This window comes from Poecilia formosa, unplaced genomic scaffold (assembly GCF_000485575.1).
Source record: "Poecilia formosa unplaced genomic scaffold, Poecilia_formosa-5.1.2 Scaffold17, whole genome shotgun sequence".
NCBI classification, from domain to species: Eukaryota; Metazoa; Chordata; class Actinopteri; order Cyprinodontiformes; family Poeciliidae; genus Poecilia; species Poecilia formosa.
This window is the reverse complement of record NW_006799956.1, coordinates 164963-185796: the sequence shown is the minus strand read 5'-3', so window position 1 is coordinate 185796 and position 20834 is coordinate 164963. Positions and strand designations below refer to the sequence as shown.

Genomic DNA, 20834 nt, shown 5'->3' with positions numbered 1-20834 from the left:
TGTAAGCAAGTGTCACTTTTCCCAACTGAATAATGGGATTTTTAGTTGTATTTAATTTATTTTGATGCATCTGTAAGACAAAGTTATGTAGTGTGATATGTATGGTTAGATTAAAATTATTTTCAAACTTCAAATCCTTTTTAAATTAAAAGCCCAGAAGTGACAAAGTGTGTAATTTATTTATTTATTTTTATCATGATAGGTCAAAATAAACTTGATCAAATATGCTTTCAAAGAGGATTTCTAGATATAAATAGAACATAACACATAATCCCCTTTTTTGTGGAGGATATGAATATACAGAAACTAACAGAAATATCTTTTTTTTATTATTTTAGAAGCACTTTTATTGGCCAATGCTACTTTTGTAGCTGTACCACATCAAGTCAGTTTGCTACAACTGAGAACTGTTTCTAAACAGCAAATAATATTGTTTGAAATCGCCAAACTTTTCTGAACGTCCAAAGTTTCCAGAGGTGCTTAAAAGTTAAAGAGCTCTGCTGCCATCTGCTGGAAGAAAGAGCACATTTCTGCTGCGTCGTTGTTGATGCGACGATAATTTCCCTAAACCTCGAGTCTTCCTGAAGTGTCTCTTTGCATTCAGCAGTACAATGTGCGGATGATGTTACGTTATAGTAGCGTCTTTTACAGAATTTGGAAATATTATAAAACAGAAAAGCTAGTGTTTTTGTCTTCAGTTGCCAGAAGCGTCAAAGAGCTTCTTCCTGCCCTCCATCCCAGACATGGCCTCCACGTTCTTACGCCAGTCAGTAACCTCCTCTTTCTGATAGAGAACAAAACAAATTGGACAAAAACATATTTAAAAAATTAAAAAAACAGAAAACAATATTCAGGTGGATAAAAACCAGATTCACCTTTTCTTCCTCCTTCTTGACAGTTTTGATATATATATATATATATAAATCAGAAAACAATATTCAGGTGGATAAAAACCAGATTCACCTTTTCTTCCTCCTTCTTGACAGTTTTGAGGTTTGCCTTGAAGTCAAACGACTCCTTGTGTTTGGAGCCCAGCAGAACGCTCAGCATCGCCTCAGCTGAGATCTTCACTCTCCGCAGGTGAGGCTTCTTGAACTTACTCTGGATCTCAGTAATCTTCAGTTTCATGTTTTCAATCTGCCCAAACGGAGCACGTGATTATATCATTCTACCTCATTACTCAAGATAATTTGCATCTTTCATAGGCGTATTACTCAGTGGTGTTATTTAAGATTCACATAATGTACAGTCAAGCTGTGAGATGTCGCCATACCACCGTGGTGCGGCTGCAGGATGTTTCCAGTTGAGCTATGGATTTCAGTTATTGACTTTATTTTGCCCTTTTTTTTTTTTTTTTTGCTTCCATCATGCAAAGTCTGATTTGTGAACATGCTTGTGTGGTTTTCAGCTGCTGTCAAAAATGTAGGGTGTAGTGACATCTTGTGGTAAAAATCTCAAATTACAACCAAGTTGGCATAAATGGAGAAGAACAAAAAAGCCACTATTTTATTTCGCCACTGTAAATTGTGTTTCGGAATATTTTATGACATTATTTAAAAGCGTACAAAAATACTAGTTTATCTTTAAGGGCATGGATCTTCGCCTCAGCTTCACAAAGTTTCATTTCAAGTTTTACTTTATTGTATTATCAGGCCAAAGGTAATAATTTTGGTGGTATTTTAGAGACTGAAACTTAATTTAAGGCTTAAAAATACATGGACAAGTGAACTGACCTTCATCTTGCATTGCTGTTCTGTCTTAATGATCTCACCTCCACATTGTTTTTGGAAACTTTCAGGCCAACATCGTAGCGCTCCTCGTCTACTATATCAATCTTGCGGTGCAATTCTTTGCACAGATCCTTTAATTAAAAAAAAGAAAATAACATCAGGGTACATTTAATAATAGTGAGTAACTTGCCGAAAGGAGACTGGGACTAATCCGGACGTAAACGGGTTTTGTGGTTGAAAAGAAATACCTGCAGTTCCTGTAAAGACAGACCAGAAAGATTCAGCGGAGGAAGTCTCTCTGCCAGCACGGCTTCTTTTTCCTTTATCTTCTGATTTTTTTCCTCCTCCAGCATTTGAGTAGCGACTGCCAAAAGTTTGATCTAAGAGTGAAAATCCATAAAAATGCAGCATTTATCCTCTTTTTTCCCCCCCGTTTTTTGTTTTTTTTTACTTGTAAGTACATACAATATTTATGACAAATGCCAAAGAGCACAGATTTCATTTTTAAAAATGTGCTTGCAATGTACACCTTTAAGACTAAAGTGTGTCTCGAGGCAATCATGAACCTATTATTTCTCATCCTGCGGTCTGCACACTGCAGCATGCAAACTGCTCCATAGCTATTGTAGTTAGAGAAGTTGACAACATTCTTGCACAAATCGAAAATAAGCTTAGGGGATAAAATCAATTAAATAAATAGCCAAACATTTGACACAACCAAAAATAATAATATTAACAACACAGACAACTTAAAACTCTTACTTTTAACCCCAGCTTTCTGGAGGAGGAGATCTTAGATTTTTTCTGTAATTCACACATAAATAATATTTATTTCCACCTTCTGCCTTGCACGAAACATAAGTAGAAATGGATATAACTGATACTTACCTCTCTATGGTGACATTCATAAGAGAAATGAAACATATTATAGTTTTACATCTTACACAACACAATAACCAGTGGGGAAAAACACACGAGAGGAGACAGCACTTACCCGTCCGACATGACTGACTTAAACCACCGCTCTAGAATGGGGGAAATAAATCCATTAAAATAAATAAACACATTGCTGCTTCACTGCTGCCTTATAAGACGTTCTGCATGCTTTGTATCAATGAATTGTTGCAAGTTAAACGCACGTCTAAAAACTCCTGCAAATTACAAATGCATTTGGTCGCTAAAGCTAAATTGTTTTGAATTGCACGCCTCCTAAACGCCTGGAAAGGTTTAAAGCGAATGTCCTCTGAGGAGTCCAAGCAGTGCAAGTGTTAATATATGTGATGAGAGGTTCACCGTGGGCGACAAAGCAGTTAAGTGACCAGATAATCCGCAGGCATGTGAGAAGACTCTGTTCAACCAGCTGCTAATGTTAAACAATAACACTGCTGCCCGCTCAGACGGCCTGAGAGAGAACAAGATGCTGCTCTGACGTAAAGAACCGTGACAGCCGCTGCTGGATGCTGCGAAGTAAAGAGAAATATACTCACACTGAGTCAAACAATGAAAGCACAAGTACCAATAGGAACTAGCAACACACCGCCTGGCGATCCAACCTCAAGGAGCTCCTTGTGCTTTCTGAAAACAAAACAAAACACATCTCTCTAATTTATAGTGTCTCCTCCAAAGTAGAATGGCTCACTAAAATAGAGTCGTATCTGTTTTACTACCTCTGTCCGTCCACCAACAGTGACATATACGGGGGTTCACAACAATATTTGAGCTGCGTAAGGGGTGGGGGGGCCGTCATAAGGCCCGCTCCGTGGGTTCGGACATTTGGGTATGTTTAAACACGATTTCTGCCACATCTATTAGTGGAAATGGCAGCGTGTCCTTAGAGGGGGGGGTCAAGGTCGGAGTTGTGACAGAGCGGGGCCAGCTGGAAAAGTTTAGATGAAGATGTCAGGGAGTGGAGCAGAAGGGAAGAAGTTAGAGTTACCTCCTTCGTTTGGGCAGCGTTTTTATTTATAGGAAAACCGCATGGTTCAAGAGGTCCAGAAGTAACATGGACTACCCCAGATTATCTGTTTAGTCGTCTGTTAATATCGACTAAATCTGGTGTTTCGTTCCCAAATGTTTCAAACTGACTCAAAGTGATCCATCTTGGTTTTTTTCCTTAAAATGTCTTTTTCCTTTCTCTAGCCATGCAAAGCAAAGCAGATATGTATTTATAGGTCACGTGCATTTTCCATTAGCAAATTGTGTCACCATTTTTGTTTATATTTGCAGCTGCGTATCATGGCAGTCGTCTCATAACACTTTGCACAGGCTGCATTGAGGAAAGACAAAAGCCAAAGGTTAACTTGGTTTTATTTTGGCCTGCAGAGGAACAAGGACAGGTGGTCTGTGAGGCTTGATGGTTTGTAAACTGAGCCAGTGTGATTTCAGCCTGGCACTTGGATTCACACTAAAGGCTGCACACACCAAAGAATACACACATTCACATAACTAAGAACATTGTCTGTAAAAAATCTTTTGTGATTTTGTTGGGATTGTACATGAAAGACAGTAATGCACTGATGCGAAGAGAAAGGAGAAGACAAATGTTGGTAAAATTTTTTTACAAGTCTTAAAGGTGCAGAGGGCCTCTTTTATTTGAAGACCGACACATAAAAATCAGTGCAACTGAGGCTTGTCGGAGAACATCAGCAAACGAACAACATCACGAGGACGAAGGAACGCGGCAGACAAGGTTTACAATACAGTTTCGCAGAATGCAAATGCAAGAGCACGACTGCAAGCCTATCACAACGTTGCCATTGCACTCAAAACGACGGAGTGGGACGGGAGAGCATGAATCAGAGCCCAGAGTCCCATGGCCACATTTTAGAGGAGCTGCAGGAATCCACAGCTTAGATGGTGGAATGTGTTTACGCTTACAATTAGTTGAGCACTCCACCAACATGATGTGTATGAAAGAATGGCAAGATGATCAGCCAATGGTAAATAAAGAAACAATGGCATTAGATGATTAAAATTTGTCATTAGCCATGTGTTTAATATGGAAAGTTAATCTGGTCAGATGAGACCAAAATCAAACATTTACACTTAAACTATAAAGAGGTGACTTATATAAATATAAATATACTGTATATATATTTATACACACAAATCATGTTGAAAGACTCTTCTCTTCTCTCCTCTGTGGTCTTCTGCTGCAGTGATGTTTAGGATTTAGATATTTGCAGGTGAACATTGTTTCTTCTTTGCCTGTCTGTTATTGTCAGCCTCATAAAACAGGCATACAAAAAGAGAACTACAGCATCAGCTTTAAGTTTTCACCAGAACATTTTATTAACTTTGTTATCCTCAGGCTTTTTAAGGTCAAGAAACATTTTCTTTTTCTTTAGGGTGGACATATAAGCAGTTCAAATGTTTCACAAGTGCAAAAACCACAAAACAAAACAGTGCAATTAACCCGAATGCAAAAAAAAAGAACGAAATTGCTGCAATTACTTTTTCTTTAATAATCTAAGTAATTTTGAATATCACATGTAAAGTCTGCAGATACAGTCATGCATGCTGAATCCTGTCTCGTGTCTTTGCTGATTCTATGGAAGAACAATCCCTCCAAGGTCTTCTACAATTTCTTACACTGTAAAACTGAATTTATCATCAAAATGTCCACAAAGACCAATCTACTGGTTGGCATCAAAAAGCTTCTTCCTGCCCTCCATTCCGGACATGGCTTCCACGTTCTTCCTCCAGTCTGTCACTTCCTCCTTCTGATTAGGCAAAGAACATAAAAAAAAGTCTCAGCAGTTTTGAGAAATACTACACACCATACATATGTAAGTATGGACAAAAAAATGACTGTAAAACATTGTAGAATGATGTTTGCAATTAAGTAAAAAGCAAGCAATAAAACAAGAAATGTGGTAAATGGAGGAAAACTATTTGAATTTTTTGCCAAGTGCAGTTAAATTACTTTCTTTTCCAAAGGTTAGAAATAAAATTAGAATTTGATATGTGAATGTTTCTGAATAATGAACTGATTCGGTGACGGGGTGTTCTAGTTCTCTCACATAACTGTAGATGCTGTGGCCGTTAAGATGCGCTCATTTACCTTTTCCTCCTCTTTCTTCACAGTCTTAAGGTTGACTTTAAAGTCCACGCTCTCTTTAACCCTTGAACCCAGCAGAGCTCCCAGCATGGCGTCCGCAGAGATCTTTACTCTCTTCAGAGCGGGTCGCTTCATCTTACCCTTCAGATCAAAGACCTTCCGATTGAGATCCTCGATCTGTGGATTCAAATGTAAAAATTCAAGTGCAAAGAACACGTTTAGTAAGATCTGCTGATATTTTCACTGACTCTGTTGATCGGTCAGACAGTAGTTCAAGTAGTTCAAGAACTTTGCAGATCTATTCATTCATCATCATCATTAATGTGAAAAAAAGCAAACAATAAATAGAATTCACTGGCACTTAAACTAGACGAAATGAAGGAATGAATCCAGACCTCCTTGATGTTTTTGGCCACCTTGGCTTCGATGTCGTACCGTTCTTCATCTGCCACATCTATCTTGCGGTGCAGCTCTTTGCACAAAGTCTGGAAAGTTATGATTACAGTTATAGCTAGTGTCGAATGCAACCTACGCCACAGTGATTTAGCTGTTTGCAAAACATCTGAATGAGTCTTCCTCCGATGCGCTCACCTGGAGGTCCTGAACAGACAAACCAGACAGCTGGAGAGGAGGAACCTTCTCTGTGAGAGTAACTTCTTTCTGCTGAATCCTCTCCTCCTTGGTCTTCTCCAACATCACAGCTGCTGTTTTCAGCAGCTTGGTCTGTCAGGTATAAAAATAAAAAAATTAAAAAAAAGAAGAGATCCAACAATCCCCCATTTGGATAAAAAAAAAAAAGACTTCATAAAAGGAGACACTACCTTAAGATATAGCCTTCGAGATGCAGAGATCTTTGATTTTCTCTTAAAGACAAAATCGAAAAAAGTAATTTTATTCTTATTTTGATTTAATTTGAGCTGCAACAAATGTATCGATTCCTTACCGGTCTGTGTTGGATGTTATGACATGAGGAAAAAAGGGAGGAAGGGAAAAGGGAGTTGGGGTTATTTTTTTTTTTTTTTTTTTTTGTATAATAAATATTCTTTCACAGATATCAGAAAAACATTGTCACTTACGCTTCAGACATGTCTATTGCTCCTGTTGAAAGATTAGACCTTTTACTATTATCAGTTTAGGTGATAGTTACATCATTTGCCTTGATGGTTATTGCAGTATAAAATCACAGTCTAATTCCATGTTGATTTGATCAAATAAAATGTATTTTGAAGTTTGTCTGCAGTCACACACATTTTATTGACATCAGTTTCTCTCAGTCATCCAGACCTTGGAGCTCCGTCACACTGACTCTGAGCCTTTAAATTAGTAACACTTCATGCTCAAGTGCTGTGAATACTTGGAATGATTTTCCTTTTTGAATCCAATTTGGGCTCTATCCAAGTTTAGAGTAGCTATCTAAAAATCACATTCAGATTTAGTTTGTGTAAACTAAATGTATAGCACAAGTTAGGATTTTTTTGTTTTGTTTTTGAAAATTTGCAATCTCAGCTATTACTTGGATAAAAAGTCACAATACTGTCTAAAATATCTAAATTTGGGGTTAAAAATCTGTATATTTGCAGCACTTTAATGTATAAACAGTAAACTAAAATGTATCTTTCTGCTAAATATGCCAATGTAATCTAAACTCAAATTTTTAGCTTGTTTTTTTTTTTTTTTAAAACAAACTGCATTCGGTGAAATATATCTGTAAATTATTAAATCTATGCCGCATCGTCATTAAACAAAGAGATTAACGTACCTTATATTTAATCTCTGCGGAAAACAAGTTGATATGATATGACTCTGACTTTAAATAACAAGAACTAATCTCAAGTCTCAAATTTAATAGCTCCTATTGCCTTCTGTGAGTGGCCAACTAAAATAGCGTCTTCTGTCCTGACAGCCAACAAACCGTATATCTCTACTCTCCCACCACCCTATGCCAGGCTGTGCCGAAGCACACAATAGTCTCAATATGATATGGTCATGTGTGTTTGAAAATTTTCTGAATGTGGTTATGCATCTGATTTTGAAAGACATAAGTTCAATATTTAGGATTAGTAAGTTATTTTTGTGCCTTAAGACAACTGCAGTTGTAAAAGTTTAGTTAAAAAAAAAAAGAAAAAAAAAAAGCCACCTGGATGGTCAAATTGAGTGGTTAATCTTTCAAAAATAAAAAAAAAAGCAAAGAAAAAGAGTGAGAATTCAAAGATTTGGTCATGGTGCTTTATTCAGCTTAATGTGTATTACAAATAGGGAGACAGCACCATCGTCTGTCCACTACAAATACTGCACTTCCATAGCGTAAAACCTTTTTTTCTTTTTTTTCTTTTTTTGTACCACAATCTCAGTTTGCATTAAACTTTGGCTATTATTCCTGCAGTGGTATCGTAATTTAAATTTAATCACGACTAAACATTGTTATGATCGTTTCATTTCAGCAGGAAATTCAAAACTTTTCAAACGCTCACAATACGATTTGACTCAACGACTGCGATCTGTAACGTCAGCATTTGGAAATGACTGATTATTTAATATGCGCATTGTTTCATTGTCCTGCATTAAATAGCTTCTTCCTGCCCTCCATCCCAGAGAGGGCCTCTACATTCTTACGCCAGTCGGTCACTTCTTCCTTCTGTTTGAAGAAGAAAAGAAAAAATAAATAAACGATTGAGAGCAATTTTGTCATTTCTTTTTTCTTTATATTTGCGTGGATTTTGGCATTTTACCTTATCGTCTTCTTTTTTCACCGTCTTGAGGTTTGCCTTGAAGTCGGCCTTCTTGAGTTTGGTAGCGTCCGTGCACGCGCCCAGCATGTCGTCTGTGGTCTTCTTCACTCTCTTCAGGCTGGGCTTCTTCATCCCCTTCAACTCGATGATCTTCTGTTTCAGTGACACAATCTGCCAAACAAGCATCCCCCATTCAAGAAAGACCGCCACGTCTGCATCAACTAAAACGTGACTCCAACCTTCTGCGTACCTCATGCTCATTTTTGTTGACTTTAATTTGCATGTCGTAGCGCGTCTCGTCAGCGACGTCTAGCTTCTTGTGCAAGTCTTTGCAAAGTTCCTGTGTGGGGAAAAAAAAAAAAAAGGAGAGGATGCAGTCAAAAGGGATGTCAAATAGTGACGCGTTGCTTAGAGGTATCTTCGGCTAGAGTACCTGGAGTTCCTGGGCTGACAGTCCTGACAGCTTGAGCGGAGGAACGCTCTCATTCACAACTCTTTCCTTCTCCAGTTCTTTCTCTTGACTTTCAGCGACCAGCATTGAAGCTGCCTTCTGCAGCAGCTTACCCTAAGACACAACGAGGCCACAGTTAGAGAGCTGGTAAATGGAACTGGGGCTTGCAAAAAGTGCTATATAACAAGAATGTTTTGATTATTGTTCCTGCTGACACCAATCTGTGTCATTTAGAAACGGGCTTGAATTAAAACAACACACACTTCTTAAAGCACAGGAGCCGCAAAGTGCATCAGAGTAACTAATATCCAGGTTCCTTGCTGTTACATGCTCCACTTTACTGATGTGAATATGATTCTTACCAGTGTTAACACTGATGTGCTTTTTCCCCCTGACATGAACAGTTTTCTCATAACAGCGTATTTAGTACAACATTCTAAATATGCTGCTCCGACACTAACTATGTTAGCAAAGCTACTACAATGTTCTGATACATACCCCTTTGTTTTCCAACAAAATATTTGACTGGACATAATTTAACTCACTCGGACGCAACTCACTTTTTAGCACTTGCTGAAAGTGCCAGGCTAATTGTATTACATTTAATCTCTGTGTTGATATGATTCACGTCCCAAGAGCCAGCTTCTGTGGCTGAGGATCAGATTGCCAAGCTCCCCGCCCTCGGTCACCACCCATCTCACTCACAGGTGGTGAGGCCATGGGAAGGGAGACCCACGTCTCCTTTTCGGGCTGTGTCCGATTGAGCTCCGAGGGTCCATGAGTGGGGACCCTGGTGGCCCACGTACGGATGAGGGAACTCTGTTTTCAGTATCATAAGGGGTCTTTGGGCTGTGCTTTGTCTGGTTCCTCACCTAGGACCTGTCTGCCTTGGGTGACCCTACCAGGGGCATGAAGGCCCTGACTGCATAGCTCCTAGGATCACTGGGACACTCAAATCCCTCCGCCATGATAATGTCACAGCCCACGAGCTTTGTGGAGGTCATGACAGAAAAAACGAAGTCACGGACACAAGTGGCCAAGACTGTTTTTTTTTTCTTTCTGTACAGTGGCTGGGCTCTCCCTTAGAGATAAGGTGAGAAGCTCAGTCATCCAGGAGGGACTCAGAGTAGAGCCGCTGCTCCTTCACATCGAGAGAAGCCAGTTGAGGTGGATCAGGCATCTGGTCAAGATGCCTCCTGGACGCCTCCCTGGTGAGGTGTTCCAGTCATGTACCACCAGGAGGAGACCCAGAGGAGGACACACTGGAGGGACGATGCCTTGGGATTCTCCCAGAGGAGCTGGTCCCAGCGGCTGGAGAGAGGGAAGTCTGGACCTCCCTACTTAGGCTGCTATCCCCACGACCTGACTCTGGATAAGCAGAAGAAACTAGACTTGTATGTGGACAAAACTCTGAAACGAAGAGTTTATTAAAAAATGTTATGACTAGTCTTTCAGCTGTATCTTACCAGATATTTTAAGAAATGTCAGTTTTTTATTTATGTCTGGGAAAGAGAGACATTTAGCTGCAGGTGAACAACAAAGCAAATCATGATTCACTCATCAAACAAGAGCTCCAAACCTGCAGATTGTGTTGGGACACCATTTATATACTTTGGAAAAATATGGCTTTCAGAGCTACAAGACTTACTTTTATTAGCAGTCGACGTGTGGCTGCAAATTTCCTTTTTGGCTTTTTCTATGATAATAATAATAAAAAAGAAACATGTCAGGTTTCTGCATCGTTTACTATGAATTATTTTCCATTGTAATTTATGTAAATTTAATTTCATAACATTTTGACTCACCGGTCTTCATCATCACATGAGATCAAAAACCACCACAAAATAAAGAAAAACAATTAATACCACAGAAATAGTCATTTTAAACATGTAATAAAACAATAAAGAAAGAGAGAAACCAACAGTTACTCTTCATTGAGTAACATGAGACAATGATTCATCACTTCAAAACTTTTTCCATACATTTACGACATTCAATTAAACTACAAAACAAGCAAATCTGAGGACAAAATACAAAAAAGTGCCATAAACTATTTGCATTAGTCTGTACAACTTTAAACTAAGACTTTGTTAAAGGCCCTTTTGGTAGTAGCCTTTCACTTTGCCTCATCTTAATTTGAAAATATTTGCATACATATTTCCCCCACAAGGTTCGGGGAAATTTTAGCCAGACTTCAGTGTCCTCATGAAGGGACATGAATCCTGTCCTGTGCTGCAGTCGAAGCATGTGAAAAATACAGGAAATGGCTGCAAGATGCACAACACAACCAGGCTTTATTGAAATTTTATTCAGTCTTGCCATCAATCTTACCTATTCGTTAGTTAAGGAGAAAAGTGTGTGTTTTGTGGCATCCCTGTTGTTCCATATTTATCCCAGGTTTTGGTAGCTGTTTCTACTTGATGCTTGGGGATTTTTTTTGTACCCTTCCCCTGAGCTGTACCTTTGATCCTTTTTAACTTGACATCAACCTAAGCCTGTCAACTTAGGACATCCAAACTTTATTTGTAGCACAATTCTTACTGCTGTGTGCATAAGAAGATTCAACAAATGATTCATTTTAAGGGTTTGCAAATTTGGGGTATTTTCATGTTTTGCTTCTTTATTTTTATTTTAACTTTGAATTCACTTCAACTGTACAGGATACACTTTACGCTATGTGTAGAAAAAAGTTTGAAGTGATCTTTCAGAGCCTCATTTTGGGCATAAAAATAGGACACTTTTAATACCTACTTTAGGTTGAATTTCTTTCTCTTTTTTTGTATTATTTGGAGTACTGTAATCAATTGTGAAGAAATCATGAGGTTATTACTCACCCCTCAGACATCACAGCAGTGTATCGTTCCTGAGAAGAAACAAAGTGTTTCACCGACCATTTCAAACTCACTACATTTACGTCTCAATTAGAACCGTTTTGTGGCCCAGACATTTTTAGTATTTCATGTGAGTTAATTCTATATGCAAGTATTTAATCTTGTTGATTTTGAAATAAGTTTCTGTTCTCTTCCAGGCACGTGTTTTTAAAAAGAGCTGAGGTGGAGCCTGGAGCCTGTTGTACAGCTATATTTGACCACATTGTCACCATTCCTTCCTGAGTGCTGCATGCTTTCACTGGTTTGACGAATCCAGGCAAGATACAGATGATCTGCAGTATGCAAACACAACGTATGCCTGAATATCGGCTTTTTTGTCTATTTTATTCTTGTTTTTCTAGCAGCGAAGGGCACATTTTAACAAAAAAAAAAAGCACACTATTTAAAGAGAGCTTGCACCATAAATAGTCTGCGGCTTTGCCAACCGTTTTATAAAGGTTAATCATTATCAGCTGTCATATCAATAACCATAATTTTGTAAGTCTCATATTGCGCTGGCTGACCTAGGCAATCGAGAATCCAGAAAGTAGCGGGAGGTGAAAGTCAAAACTAGGCTGCCATGTTCAAAAAGTCACGTAAAGACCTTGACAAAAGTGGCGACCTGGGCGTGCATCTCATACGCAAATACCAGGGCAGTGTAAGTTTCAGGGAATGCCGCCTTCATTATTTTAGCAAAGTTAGACTTGACACGGCCCAGGCAAATATTGTAGATAATGTTACGTAGATTCCTGGGCTGCAGTCACTGCCGTCTCTCCATCTCACAGTGCTAGTTGGAGGTTTCTACGCGGTGCTCACAATAAGCCTAATTGACTGCTATTTTCTACTGACAAAAGGTCATTGGCTGCTGCGCTTACCTTTGACGATGAGCGAAAAACAGACGGGCCAGCAGTTTAGCTGTAAAGGAAAAGCACTTTATGATAAATAGTGAAAGTTCTGCGTATTCAAAGCAATGATGCCATTGGCTCATTAAAATAGACACCCCCGTCCACCTGACAGTTCCCACATCACAATCCACAATGCCTTTTTGATTTGCCCTCAACCCGTGACCCATTTATTTCATGTGATTGTCTCGCACAAGGACACACCTCACACGTCTCTGCAATGACAGCTGAGCTCCTCTCTTTCCAGAGGCCATGAGCTCGGAGCATGTGTTCCTTTTAAACTGGTCGCATGGTGTTGCCAAGCAGAGGCCAGAGGATTGTTTCAAAGACTTGTTGTTCTGAGGAAGCTTTTAATGCTAATGGTACGGTACAAGGTGCAAAAAAATACAGGCAAATACTCTATGAATGCTACAGTTTTCTATTAGTAAACAGCGTGGATTATATAAAGTAAGTAAAGTAGCAAAAAAAGCCCTTAACCATGGAAGGTCACAAACATCCAGAAACACTGTTTTGGTTAAATGCTACCTTAGGATCTAACTTATAATCGCCTTGGTTAACCTCTTATGTAGAGGGAGGTAGCCCATACCCTTTTGTCTGGAAGGGTTTCAAAAGACCTTCCTATCTGTCGGTCTGGTGACATGTGATACATCTGACCACAGAGTCCAGTAGGAGACAGAATAACTCAGAGACAAGGCGATAAGAATTAACACTTTCCCACAGCCACATTGCTGTCCTAAACATGGTCCCTTGCAAAGTTATTCACACCCGTTGTATTTTATCTCCTTACTACCAAAAAGAATAAATAAAAATTAAAAGAAATCCTGTGCTTCTTTTTAGAACTGGTGGTTACTCTCAGAAGTAAAATGATGTCCTATTCTAAAATTGAAATGACACAAGTTTTAAAAAATTTTGTTATCAGTTAGGGGTGCACCGATTTATCGGCCAGCCGATTTATTGGTGCCGATTTCCTTAATTTTGGGAGATCTTATCCACTGGTCTTATCTAGGTTGGCAAAGGTCTAAGAATCAACCCCTGTCCTCTTTTGCTCTCCGATGAGAAAGGTTTGATTGACAGACCCGGCCCACCAAGTTATGTCTGCACATTTAACAATAGTGACCTCACTGTTGCCAACTCAACAACTTTCTTGCTATATTGAGCAACATTTCAGACAAAAAATATTGGTATTGACCAAAATCGGAATCGGCAGGTTAAGCTTTTTAAATGATCTGTAATCGGTGATCGGCCAGAAAATTGCAATTGGTGCATCACCATGTTTCAGGGCTCCAACTCTTGTACCAGACTTCAAACAAAAACTTCTTACGGTTTTCTTTCACCAACTCACTCCTACCCAATCTTCATTAAAGATAAGATAGTGTGTGTAGTGTAGGTTTGTCATGTTCCAATTTCTTACCACATTGCTGATACAATGCAATAGAACTTCCTGGACTACAGTAAGCTTGATCTAACTAAACACTATGCATTCGAGCTGGCTGTTAATGCAACATGTGACTCCTGCTGTTTGATGCAACATAAAACTTCTTAATATAAAACATGGTAATATAAAATGTCTTTATTGATCTTCCTAACTCAGTTATGCTGTTATTTTTCTGATTTTGCTCACTCAGCGTGTGAATATGAAAGGTCCTTTTGACCTGTAAAATCAGGTCACCTTCTCAGTATAAATATGTTAGTTACTGCCCTCTAGTGGGGCTGCCTCTTCGTTTCAGAGGTAAATGTGCCCTAAGGCAGTAATTTACATGGCACTCTCTACAGTGATGAAAAATATTCAAATATGTGCAGAAATGATGGAACCAAGACAGTCACACGGTGCTATCTTTTCTATGAAAATGGAAGCCATTAACCACAGTTGAGAACGCCTCCTTCCTGTGTTATTCAGAAGTCACAAGGTGATAAAAATCAGACAAATAACACAGGATGACAGCAGACAAGTCTGAGCTCTTGTCTTACTTGAAGCTTCTCAGACTGCCTTGAAAATATAAATGCAAAGTTTTCAGGATCTGCATAACAATGATCAGTTTGCCTTTTTTAATTTTCAGTGTGATGGCTGCACTCAAAGCATCATCATCATCAACATCATCGTCATCTCTTAGGATTTTGACAAAGGACTGCAATCAGATGGTGAGATTTAAATACTGCCTTCAAATCTAATGGTGCTTCTACTAAAATAAGCAAGAATTACATGAAAGCATGTATATTTTCCTGTTTTTTCTTTTATTTTCAGGGCCTTGACAATTACAGAGAGTGTAAGTATATATATATATATATATTTTTTTGCTTTAAATTGTTTTGCCATTGACAAACTGGTCACTTAAACATGCAGTGGCTCTCAGAGGTCTGCACATCTTTGTTAATAAAGGTTCTTGTGATTAAAAAGATGAAACCATGATACATTATTTTCCCTTTCCACCCATAATGTGATATTTGTTCTGTACAATTCAGCTAAGAAAACAAACCATTCAGAGAAAAAAAATTTGAATAACCTGAATAAATAAAAGTTTGCACCATGCCTGAGAGAGTACACACTTGGTTATAGCGAACCTGATTGATGTGAGATAAAGTTGAACCATCTTAGGGTTTTTCTGACTGCTGCAGATATGTTAAGTGGATGGATTTGATCGTACAAAGGTATCTGTCAGGAGAAAGATACCAAAAAACAACAAAGGATTTAATGAAACCAGATTAGGATTAGGGACAGAGGCATTTTTTTCCCCCAAAGAAATAATCCAGGCTTGGGTAAAATCTCCCATCCAATAATAACATGTTATGGTCTGACAAAGCACTTTACCTTTGTGACCATATTTCCAAATGTATGTTTGGCACAAAACCAACGCTGCACAACACTGACATGTTATAATATAAACACAGTGAAATATGATGGGCATACCAGCATGAGGCTTTTCTTTTCTTCAGCTTTTTTAAGCCAGATATACATATATACATAAATGTCATTTTTTTAGGAATCACAAAACAATGTGACACAGTGACAGGGCTGTGTGAATTTTTAAGAGCCATATATAGTAACATAAAACCCTCCATTATCAGCCAACTGCTCAGACATGGAAAAGGTTCCTCGGGTGAAAGCTTCTGTAGGTCCAGAGTGGGATTCTGTACAAGTACAAACCAGCAAGGACGGATCAGTTCCTGTTGTGAATGTGTCTTGGAAACTACAAAGTGATGGTGAGTAATTTTCTTTCCACCAACAAAAAAAAAATTCTTTTTTTTTTTATATTTTTTGTTTTTGATTATGTAGCCTTGTTGGATGAGTCACAAAAGGTCATTAACTTCCTCATGAACTTGTGTGTGTTCACAGCGGGCTTAAGGGCAATCAATGGCTCAGAGATAAACATCAGAGATGAAACTACAAATCAAAGTGTGTGTGAGCAGATTCATTTCTCTGTTTATGACATGGAAAATTCAAAGCAGGAAAGGGTAAGAGCAAGCAAGCGTTTCTGTTGTCATCAGACTTACTGTTTTGTTTTATACCATTCTGTTTTCACGATCAGGTTTATGCTCTCCTGCGATTCCATCGGTCTCTTTGAGGACGATTTGAAAAGCACAACTTTAATTTCAATAATCAAACCATTTGGTTGTTTTTGCCATCTATTGACTCCTATAGAACGCCTGGCTTCCTGATAAAACATTACATTGAAAGCTGTTCTGTTTGGTTCCTTAGCAAAACAGCGCTTAGACATATTTTAAAATATGAGAACAGATGTTTCACTTCTCTTTTTAAATTATGTAAAGACCTGGGAGTCTACTTTATCTTTATTGTTTTAGAGAAATACAGATCTTTATTTATAATATATTTATTAAAATAAAAACACAACTAGAATGACAAATAACCCAGTTTCTATATTGTATTGACGCAACAAAAATAAAATTAAATTAAAAAATCTCTGAGTGTAATTTGACTGTTTTCTGTCTCTAGTCTTGCTGAAATATTTCTCTCTAATGAACGGGGGCCTCAGAAAAAAAATATTGGCATCATTTTTTAAAACTTGTTATTTTTTTATCATTGCAACAGGGATTTTTCAATTTATTTACTAAATAAATTCAAACTGTTTGTCTTGTAAAGTACCTTAGAATGACATTTGTTCTGTGTTACACATCGAATTAAACTGATTGAAATTTTAAGAATCAATTTTGATCGTATCACTATTTTTTTTCTTCTTTTGTTTTGTTTATTGCTGCTAGTGGACTTTTTCCTTGGCTGTTGTGGTAGAACCGGAGCATACGTACAACATCACAGTGTTTCACTTCCCTGAACCTGACTTCAGAGATTACAGGATTAAGACCCAAACTACTGTACCAGGTAGATTCGTCTTTAGATAGAGACAGTGACAGTTATTTAGAATGAGCTTTAGTTTAATAGAAACCAACTTAGAACAGAGAAAAATGCTTATTTTTATTAACATAAGGTCCTGCAGTCCAGTGATATTACAAAATTTTGTCTCCCACTACTGCAAATAACAATACTTAAATAATGTCATCAATAACAGCAATAAATATAAAATGTTCTAATCAGTTGTTTGTTGTGTCCTCTGCTCGGGCCAGGATGTAAAGACCCCAGAATCAAAAACTCCCAACTGTGCCAGGAGAACGGTAAATGTTTCATCTTCTCTTGAGTTCAAATGTGGCACACGGGAAGCTCAAGGACTAAAATACAGCTGATTTGGTTTGTCTTTGGATAATTTAGGTAGTCTATGGAATCCCAGGATAGCTGCTGCGCTCAGTGACAAGAAAGATTTGATTAATGTGGAGTTTGACTCGGCGGAGCATTCAGAGAGCTACCTCGTCTCCATCCAGAGTGGAAGTGTAAATTGTTCCAAACTGGTCAATAAGGTAGAGCACCTCCACAGACGCATCTTGATAAAATGCATCATATAAAAGATTTTGCATTCCCATAATTAAATCCAAAAATAGAGGCCTCTTAATGCTGCTCATAATGTGGAAAGTTAAGCGTGAGGAAAGCATGTAAAAGGCACGCAAGCAACACAGAGAAGACTGTGAAGTACAATCCATTTAGGCGTTTTGGTGAGAGTCAATTGACTGTGGATTAAATAGCTGGAATTAAACTCAGCGGCCCAAAATCCTCTTTTCAGATGAAAGTGAATTTTGCATTTTGATTGAAATCAACATCTTAGCATTTGAAGGTAAACTGAAAAGGCAGAGGATTCAGTTTTCAACCTGATGTTGGTCTACTGACAGATTTTATTAAACTTTTGTGTAGATGTGGGCTATTTCAGTTGTTAACAACTGAGGTACATTTAATCCCTGTGGCCGCCCTTTTACTACTCAGTGTAGGAGGTTTTACTTTTTGAATTACATTGCTGAAATAAATTAACTTTATGCTACTATTCTGTCTTATTTTAGATTCCCCTGGAAGAATATTGTCTATGAAAGTAAACTATTGGGGTAATAACTCTTACATTCCTTATCTAGGATTAATTATTTTCTGTTTGGTAAACCAACAGGAAAACAGGACGCGTCTGAATGTGACGCTGGGGTGTGTTTCGTTTCATTTGTCACAATACGAAGTAACGGTGAGACCGATTTGCAAAGCCGAACCTTAATGAAACAATACTTTCTGCCGCGAGAACATTTTAAGAGTTTATCTCACTTTATTTTACAGATCCAACCATATTTCATTGGCTGCAAAAATAACTGTGAGAGTGCTAAGAAAAACATAACAAGAAGGCAAAGTAAGTTGCATGCTTGTCTGTAAGTTTTCAAATGTAATATTTTGCTCTTCTTTTTCTCTTAATATTTGTCTTCGTTTCTTGATATTTCTTTAATGACAGGCAGCAGATCGATAAAGATCTGTTTAGGAATGATGTTGATCTTCGTTGGTGTTCTTGTTTATTTGCTGCAGAAAGCGTCTCACAAAGGTTAGTTTCCTTTCAAATGCACTACAAAAAAAAATCGTATAACAGAAGACTCTAATAAATATATGGTGACTTTATTTTGTATCTCAGCGCCTCCAGTCACTCCTGCCTCGGCTGACAAGCAGCAACCGGACGTTTTTCACGTTCAAGAGAGAAAACGTGTCCTCGTCATTTACTCCCTCGACCATCGGTTATATAAGAACATCGTTCTGAAGTTTTCCGCCTTCTTAGCGGCGAAATGTGGCACAGACGTGGTCCTAGACCTGCTGGATTCAACCAGACTGGGAGTACTGGGCAGCATCCAGTGGCTTGAGTGGCACAAAGAGCAAATTGAGAGGTCTTCAGATAAAATATTAATTCTTTGCTCCCGAGGAGTCCAAGCTAAATGGAGAGCCATGTGCGGAGGCAAGCAGGTTTTTCTGAGAGAGGACGCTCTCTCTCCTATCGGTGACACGCTCACTCCTTCCCTGACTCTCCTGGCGCCATATTTTATCCGCTCGGCGTCGTTTGAAAAGTATATCGTGGCGTACTTTGATGACGTATGTTCCGAGGAAGACATCCCGTCGCCCTTCAAGATTACAGTGCGCTACAAGCTGATGAAGCAGTTTGAGGAGGTCTTCTTCCGAATCCTGAACACAGAAAAACACGAACCGGGCCGAGTGAAGCAAATCAGCGGGCTCTCGGAGGACAAATACCACGAGTGTCCTTCAGGGGGCGCCCTAAGAGACGCCATAGAGGCCTTCCGCAAGTATCAGCTGGAGCATCCGTACTGGTTCCAGGAGGAGTTACTGGAACGCTCCGAGCTGGAGGACCTGGAGGCCACAGAGGAAGGCGATGAAGAGAAAATAGGAATTACAGACCACTTAGCATGTGTGTTCAATTCGGTCCAACTCATCAGTGACATGGAGATCCAAAAACGTCTAACAATAAATGAAACAAAGTTTCGGCTGGCTGAAAAGCATCAAACGTGCTCAACGCTGGAGTTCAACTCTTACACTGTACAGGGCATTCAGCTGCTTTAACAAGATTACCTGGAGGTTTTCACCTCCCCATTTATTTCAAGGGAGAATCATATAAATCTCTTGTCACTGTTGTGCGATATTTACAGGGTTAAATGTTATTTATATCCTTGGCAGGTTTGGGGTTAAAGTCCACTTTTTATTTTCCTAAAACGTTTCTTGTGACAGGAAGAATTAAAAAGGTTTTGCTTTTATTTGGAGTAACAAAGCATAAATCCCAACTTGAACCTTACTGAGAATCTGTAGAGAGAGTTAAAAATTAGTGTGATGGCCAGGAGGCCTTCCAGTCTTGAAGACTGAGAGCAAACAAGTAAGCTGCTAAGCAATTATGAAGTTTTAATTGATGTAAAAGCCAATAAAGATTTTTTCACTCATCATTGAGAAGGGCTTAGATAATTTTTGACATGTTTTCTTTGTTTTATTTACTTTTGTTAATAAAATGTAAATAAAAATAGATTTTCCATCTCTTGAGAGACGCTTGTATAATTACCAGAAACTTGTTGGCTTAATAAAGATAATTTTGTTCTCTAGATCAGTCAGCACTGGACATTTTTTATATGAGCATGATTGTTTAATTGTTTTTTGACTTGTTTTGTCCATGTCACAGTGTAATTGTAGTCTTTTTGGCAGATTACAGCTCAGACAGTGGAGAGCTGTGCTTGATGGCTGTGGGCTGTGCAAATAGTGTTTGGGTCAAAGTTTAGCTTCCTGGCCAAAGTTTGGCCAGGAAGCCAAACTTTTCATTAGACAAGAGAAGGTAAGCTTCAAACTTTTTTTTTTTTGGAGAATAGGTTTTTGATAAAGGTCTGGTTTGAGGAAATAATAATAAACTGCAAAATGTTATGCTGTAACTACTTTGGATGTAGGTGTTTATTTGTTGTAACTGGAGAAAGTTTTTGTTTTCCTTTCAAACAATTGTTCTTGTATTAGAAAGATCTTTCTTGTATTAGTTATTTTTCACAGCTTGTTTTTCTTTATTAAATATGTTTTTTCGTTTCCCCTTTGGAAAGTTTTTTTTATTATTTTTTTTTAAATGTCCTCAAAACTAAAATGTGCATTAAAACCTAAAGAATTAGTTTTCTTTTCAAGCTGGTTCTGTCTTCAGAGACTAAAGAGGATTTCTTTCAGGGCAATAAAACTACATCTCTGTTCCAATGTGCAGTTTTT

General features: G+C 38.3%; 4 protein-coding genes across 5 annotated transcripts; 1 reads left to right on the top strand and 3 right to left on the bottom strand.

Annotated features, from left to right (window-relative positions):
- Nucleotides 1–165: 165 nt before the first annotated feature.
- Nucleotides 166–3483, bottom strand: LOC103134418 (troponin I, slow skeletal muscle-like). 2 transcript variants are annotated; one of them, XM_007546648.2, is made up of 9 exons: nt 3398–3483; nt 3218–3305; nt 2725–2755; nt 2619–2622; nt 2493–2534; nt 1979–2110; nt 1772–1861; nt 964–1137; nt 166–784 (listed from the first exon to the last, which is right to left on the bottom strand). In XM_007546648.2, exons 3-9 carry the CDS (start codon nt 2733–2735, stop codon nt 695–697), a joined length of 543 nt encoding a protein of 180 aa, XP_007546710.1. In that variant the 5' UTR covers nt 2736–2755; nt 3218–3305; nt 3398–3483; the 3' UTR covers nt 166–694. The 2 variants fall into 2 exon arrangements, with proteins under 2 accessions (XP_007546710.1, XP_016524222.1); XM_016668736.1 differs by lacking the exon at nt 3398–3483 and having other exon boundaries at nt 3218–3348.
- A 1513-nt stretch (nt 3484–4996) lies between these two features.
- Nucleotides 4997–7653, bottom strand: tnni4b.2 (troponin I4b, tandem duplicate 2). Its single transcript, XM_016668735.1, has 8 exons — nt 7550–7653; nt 6867–6888; nt 6734–6737; nt 6612–6653; nt 6382–6513; nt 6186–6275; nt 5794–5967; nt 4997–5452 (listed from the first exon to the last, which is right to left on the bottom strand). The coding sequence occupies exons 2-8, from the start codon at nt 6875–6877 to the stop codon at nt 5366–5368; spliced, it is 540 nt and encodes a 179-aa protein (XP_016524221.1). The 5' UTR covers nt 6878–6888; nt 7550–7653; the 3' UTR covers nt 4997–5365.
- A 345-nt stretch (nt 7654–7998) lies between these two features.
- LOC103134416 (troponin I, slow skeletal muscle-like) lies at nt 7999–12871 on the bottom strand. The gene is made up of 8 exons (XM_007546646.2): nt 12716–12871; nt 11805–11833; nt 10776–10779; nt 10619–10666; nt 8953–9084; nt 8770–8859; nt 8520–8690; nt 7999–8425 (listed from the first exon to the last, which is right to left on the bottom strand). Exons 2-8 carry the CDS (start codon nt 11813–11815, stop codon nt 8339–8341), a joined length of 543 nt encoding a protein of 180 aa, XP_007546708.1. The 5' UTR covers nt 11816–11833; nt 12716–12871; the 3' UTR covers nt 7999–8338.
- Nucleotides 12872–14671: 1800 nt separating this feature from the next.
- On the top strand, nt 14672–20819 carry LOC103134417 (interleukin-17 receptor A). The gene is made up of 11 exons (XM_007546647.2): nt 14672–14881; nt 14985–15006; nt 15806–15940; nt 16074–16192; nt 16958–17075; nt 17318–17365; nt 17460–17605; nt 18238–18306; nt 18396–18465; nt 18565–18651; nt 18739–20819. The coding sequence occupies exons 1-11, from the start codon at nt 14771–14773 to the stop codon at nt 19668–19670; spliced, it is 1857 nt and encodes a 618-aa protein (XP_007546709.2). The 5' UTR covers nt 14672–14770; the 3' UTR covers nt 19671–20819.
- The last annotated feature ends 15 nt before the right edge of the window (nt 20820–20834 follow it).

What these genes read in the sequence shown, in the direction of transcription:
- LOC103134418 (XM_007546648.2), bottom strand. An exon ending in CCAGAAAGCTGGGGTTAAAA is followed by an intron (nt 2,111 to 2,492) that starts GTAAGAGTTTTA and finishes TTTCACTCTTAG; the next exon opens with ATCAAACTTTTGGCAGTCGC. An exon ending in TGTCTTTACAGGAACTGCAG is followed by an intron (nt 1,862 to 1,978) that starts GTATTTCTTTTC and finishes TTTTAATTAAAG; the next exon opens with GATCTGTGCAAAGAATTGCA.
- tnni4b.2 (XM_016668735.1), bottom strand. An exon ending in CTCGAAGGCTATATCTTAAG is followed by an intron (nt 6,514 to 6,611) that starts GTAGTGTCTCCT and finishes TATACCTGACAG; the next exon opens with ACCAAGCTGCTGAAAACAGC. An exon ending in TGTCTGTTCAGGACCTCCAG is followed by an intron (nt 6,276 to 6,381) that starts GTGAGCGCATCG and finishes ATAACTTTCCAG; the next exon opens with ACTTTGTGCAAAGAGCTGCA.
- LOC103134416 (XM_007546646.2), bottom strand. An exon ending in CACGTCGACTGCTAATAAAA is followed by an intron (nt 9,085 to 10,618) that starts GTAAGTCTTGTA and finishes GTTGTGTCTTAG; the next exon opens with GGTAAGCTGCTGCAGAAGGC. An exon ending in TCAACAAAAATGAGCATGAG is followed by an intron (nt 8,691 to 8,769) that starts GTACGCAGAAGG and finishes CTTGTTTGGCAG; the next exon opens with ATTGTGTCACTGAAACAGAA.
- LOC103134417 (XM_007546647.2), top strand. Translation starts at nt 14,771, where the DNA reads ATGATCAGTTTGCCTTTTTTAATTTTCAGTGTGATGGCTGCACTCAAA. An exon ending in CAAAGGACTGCAATCAGATG is followed by an intron (nt 14,882 to 14,984) that starts GTGAGATTTAAA and finishes TTTTATTTTCAG; the next exon opens with GGCCTTGACAATTACAGAGA. An exon ending in CCTTGACAATTACAGAGAGT is followed by an intron (nt 15,007 to 15,805) that starts GTAAGTATATAT and finishes CTCCATTATCAG; the next exon opens with CCAACTGCTCAGACATGGAA.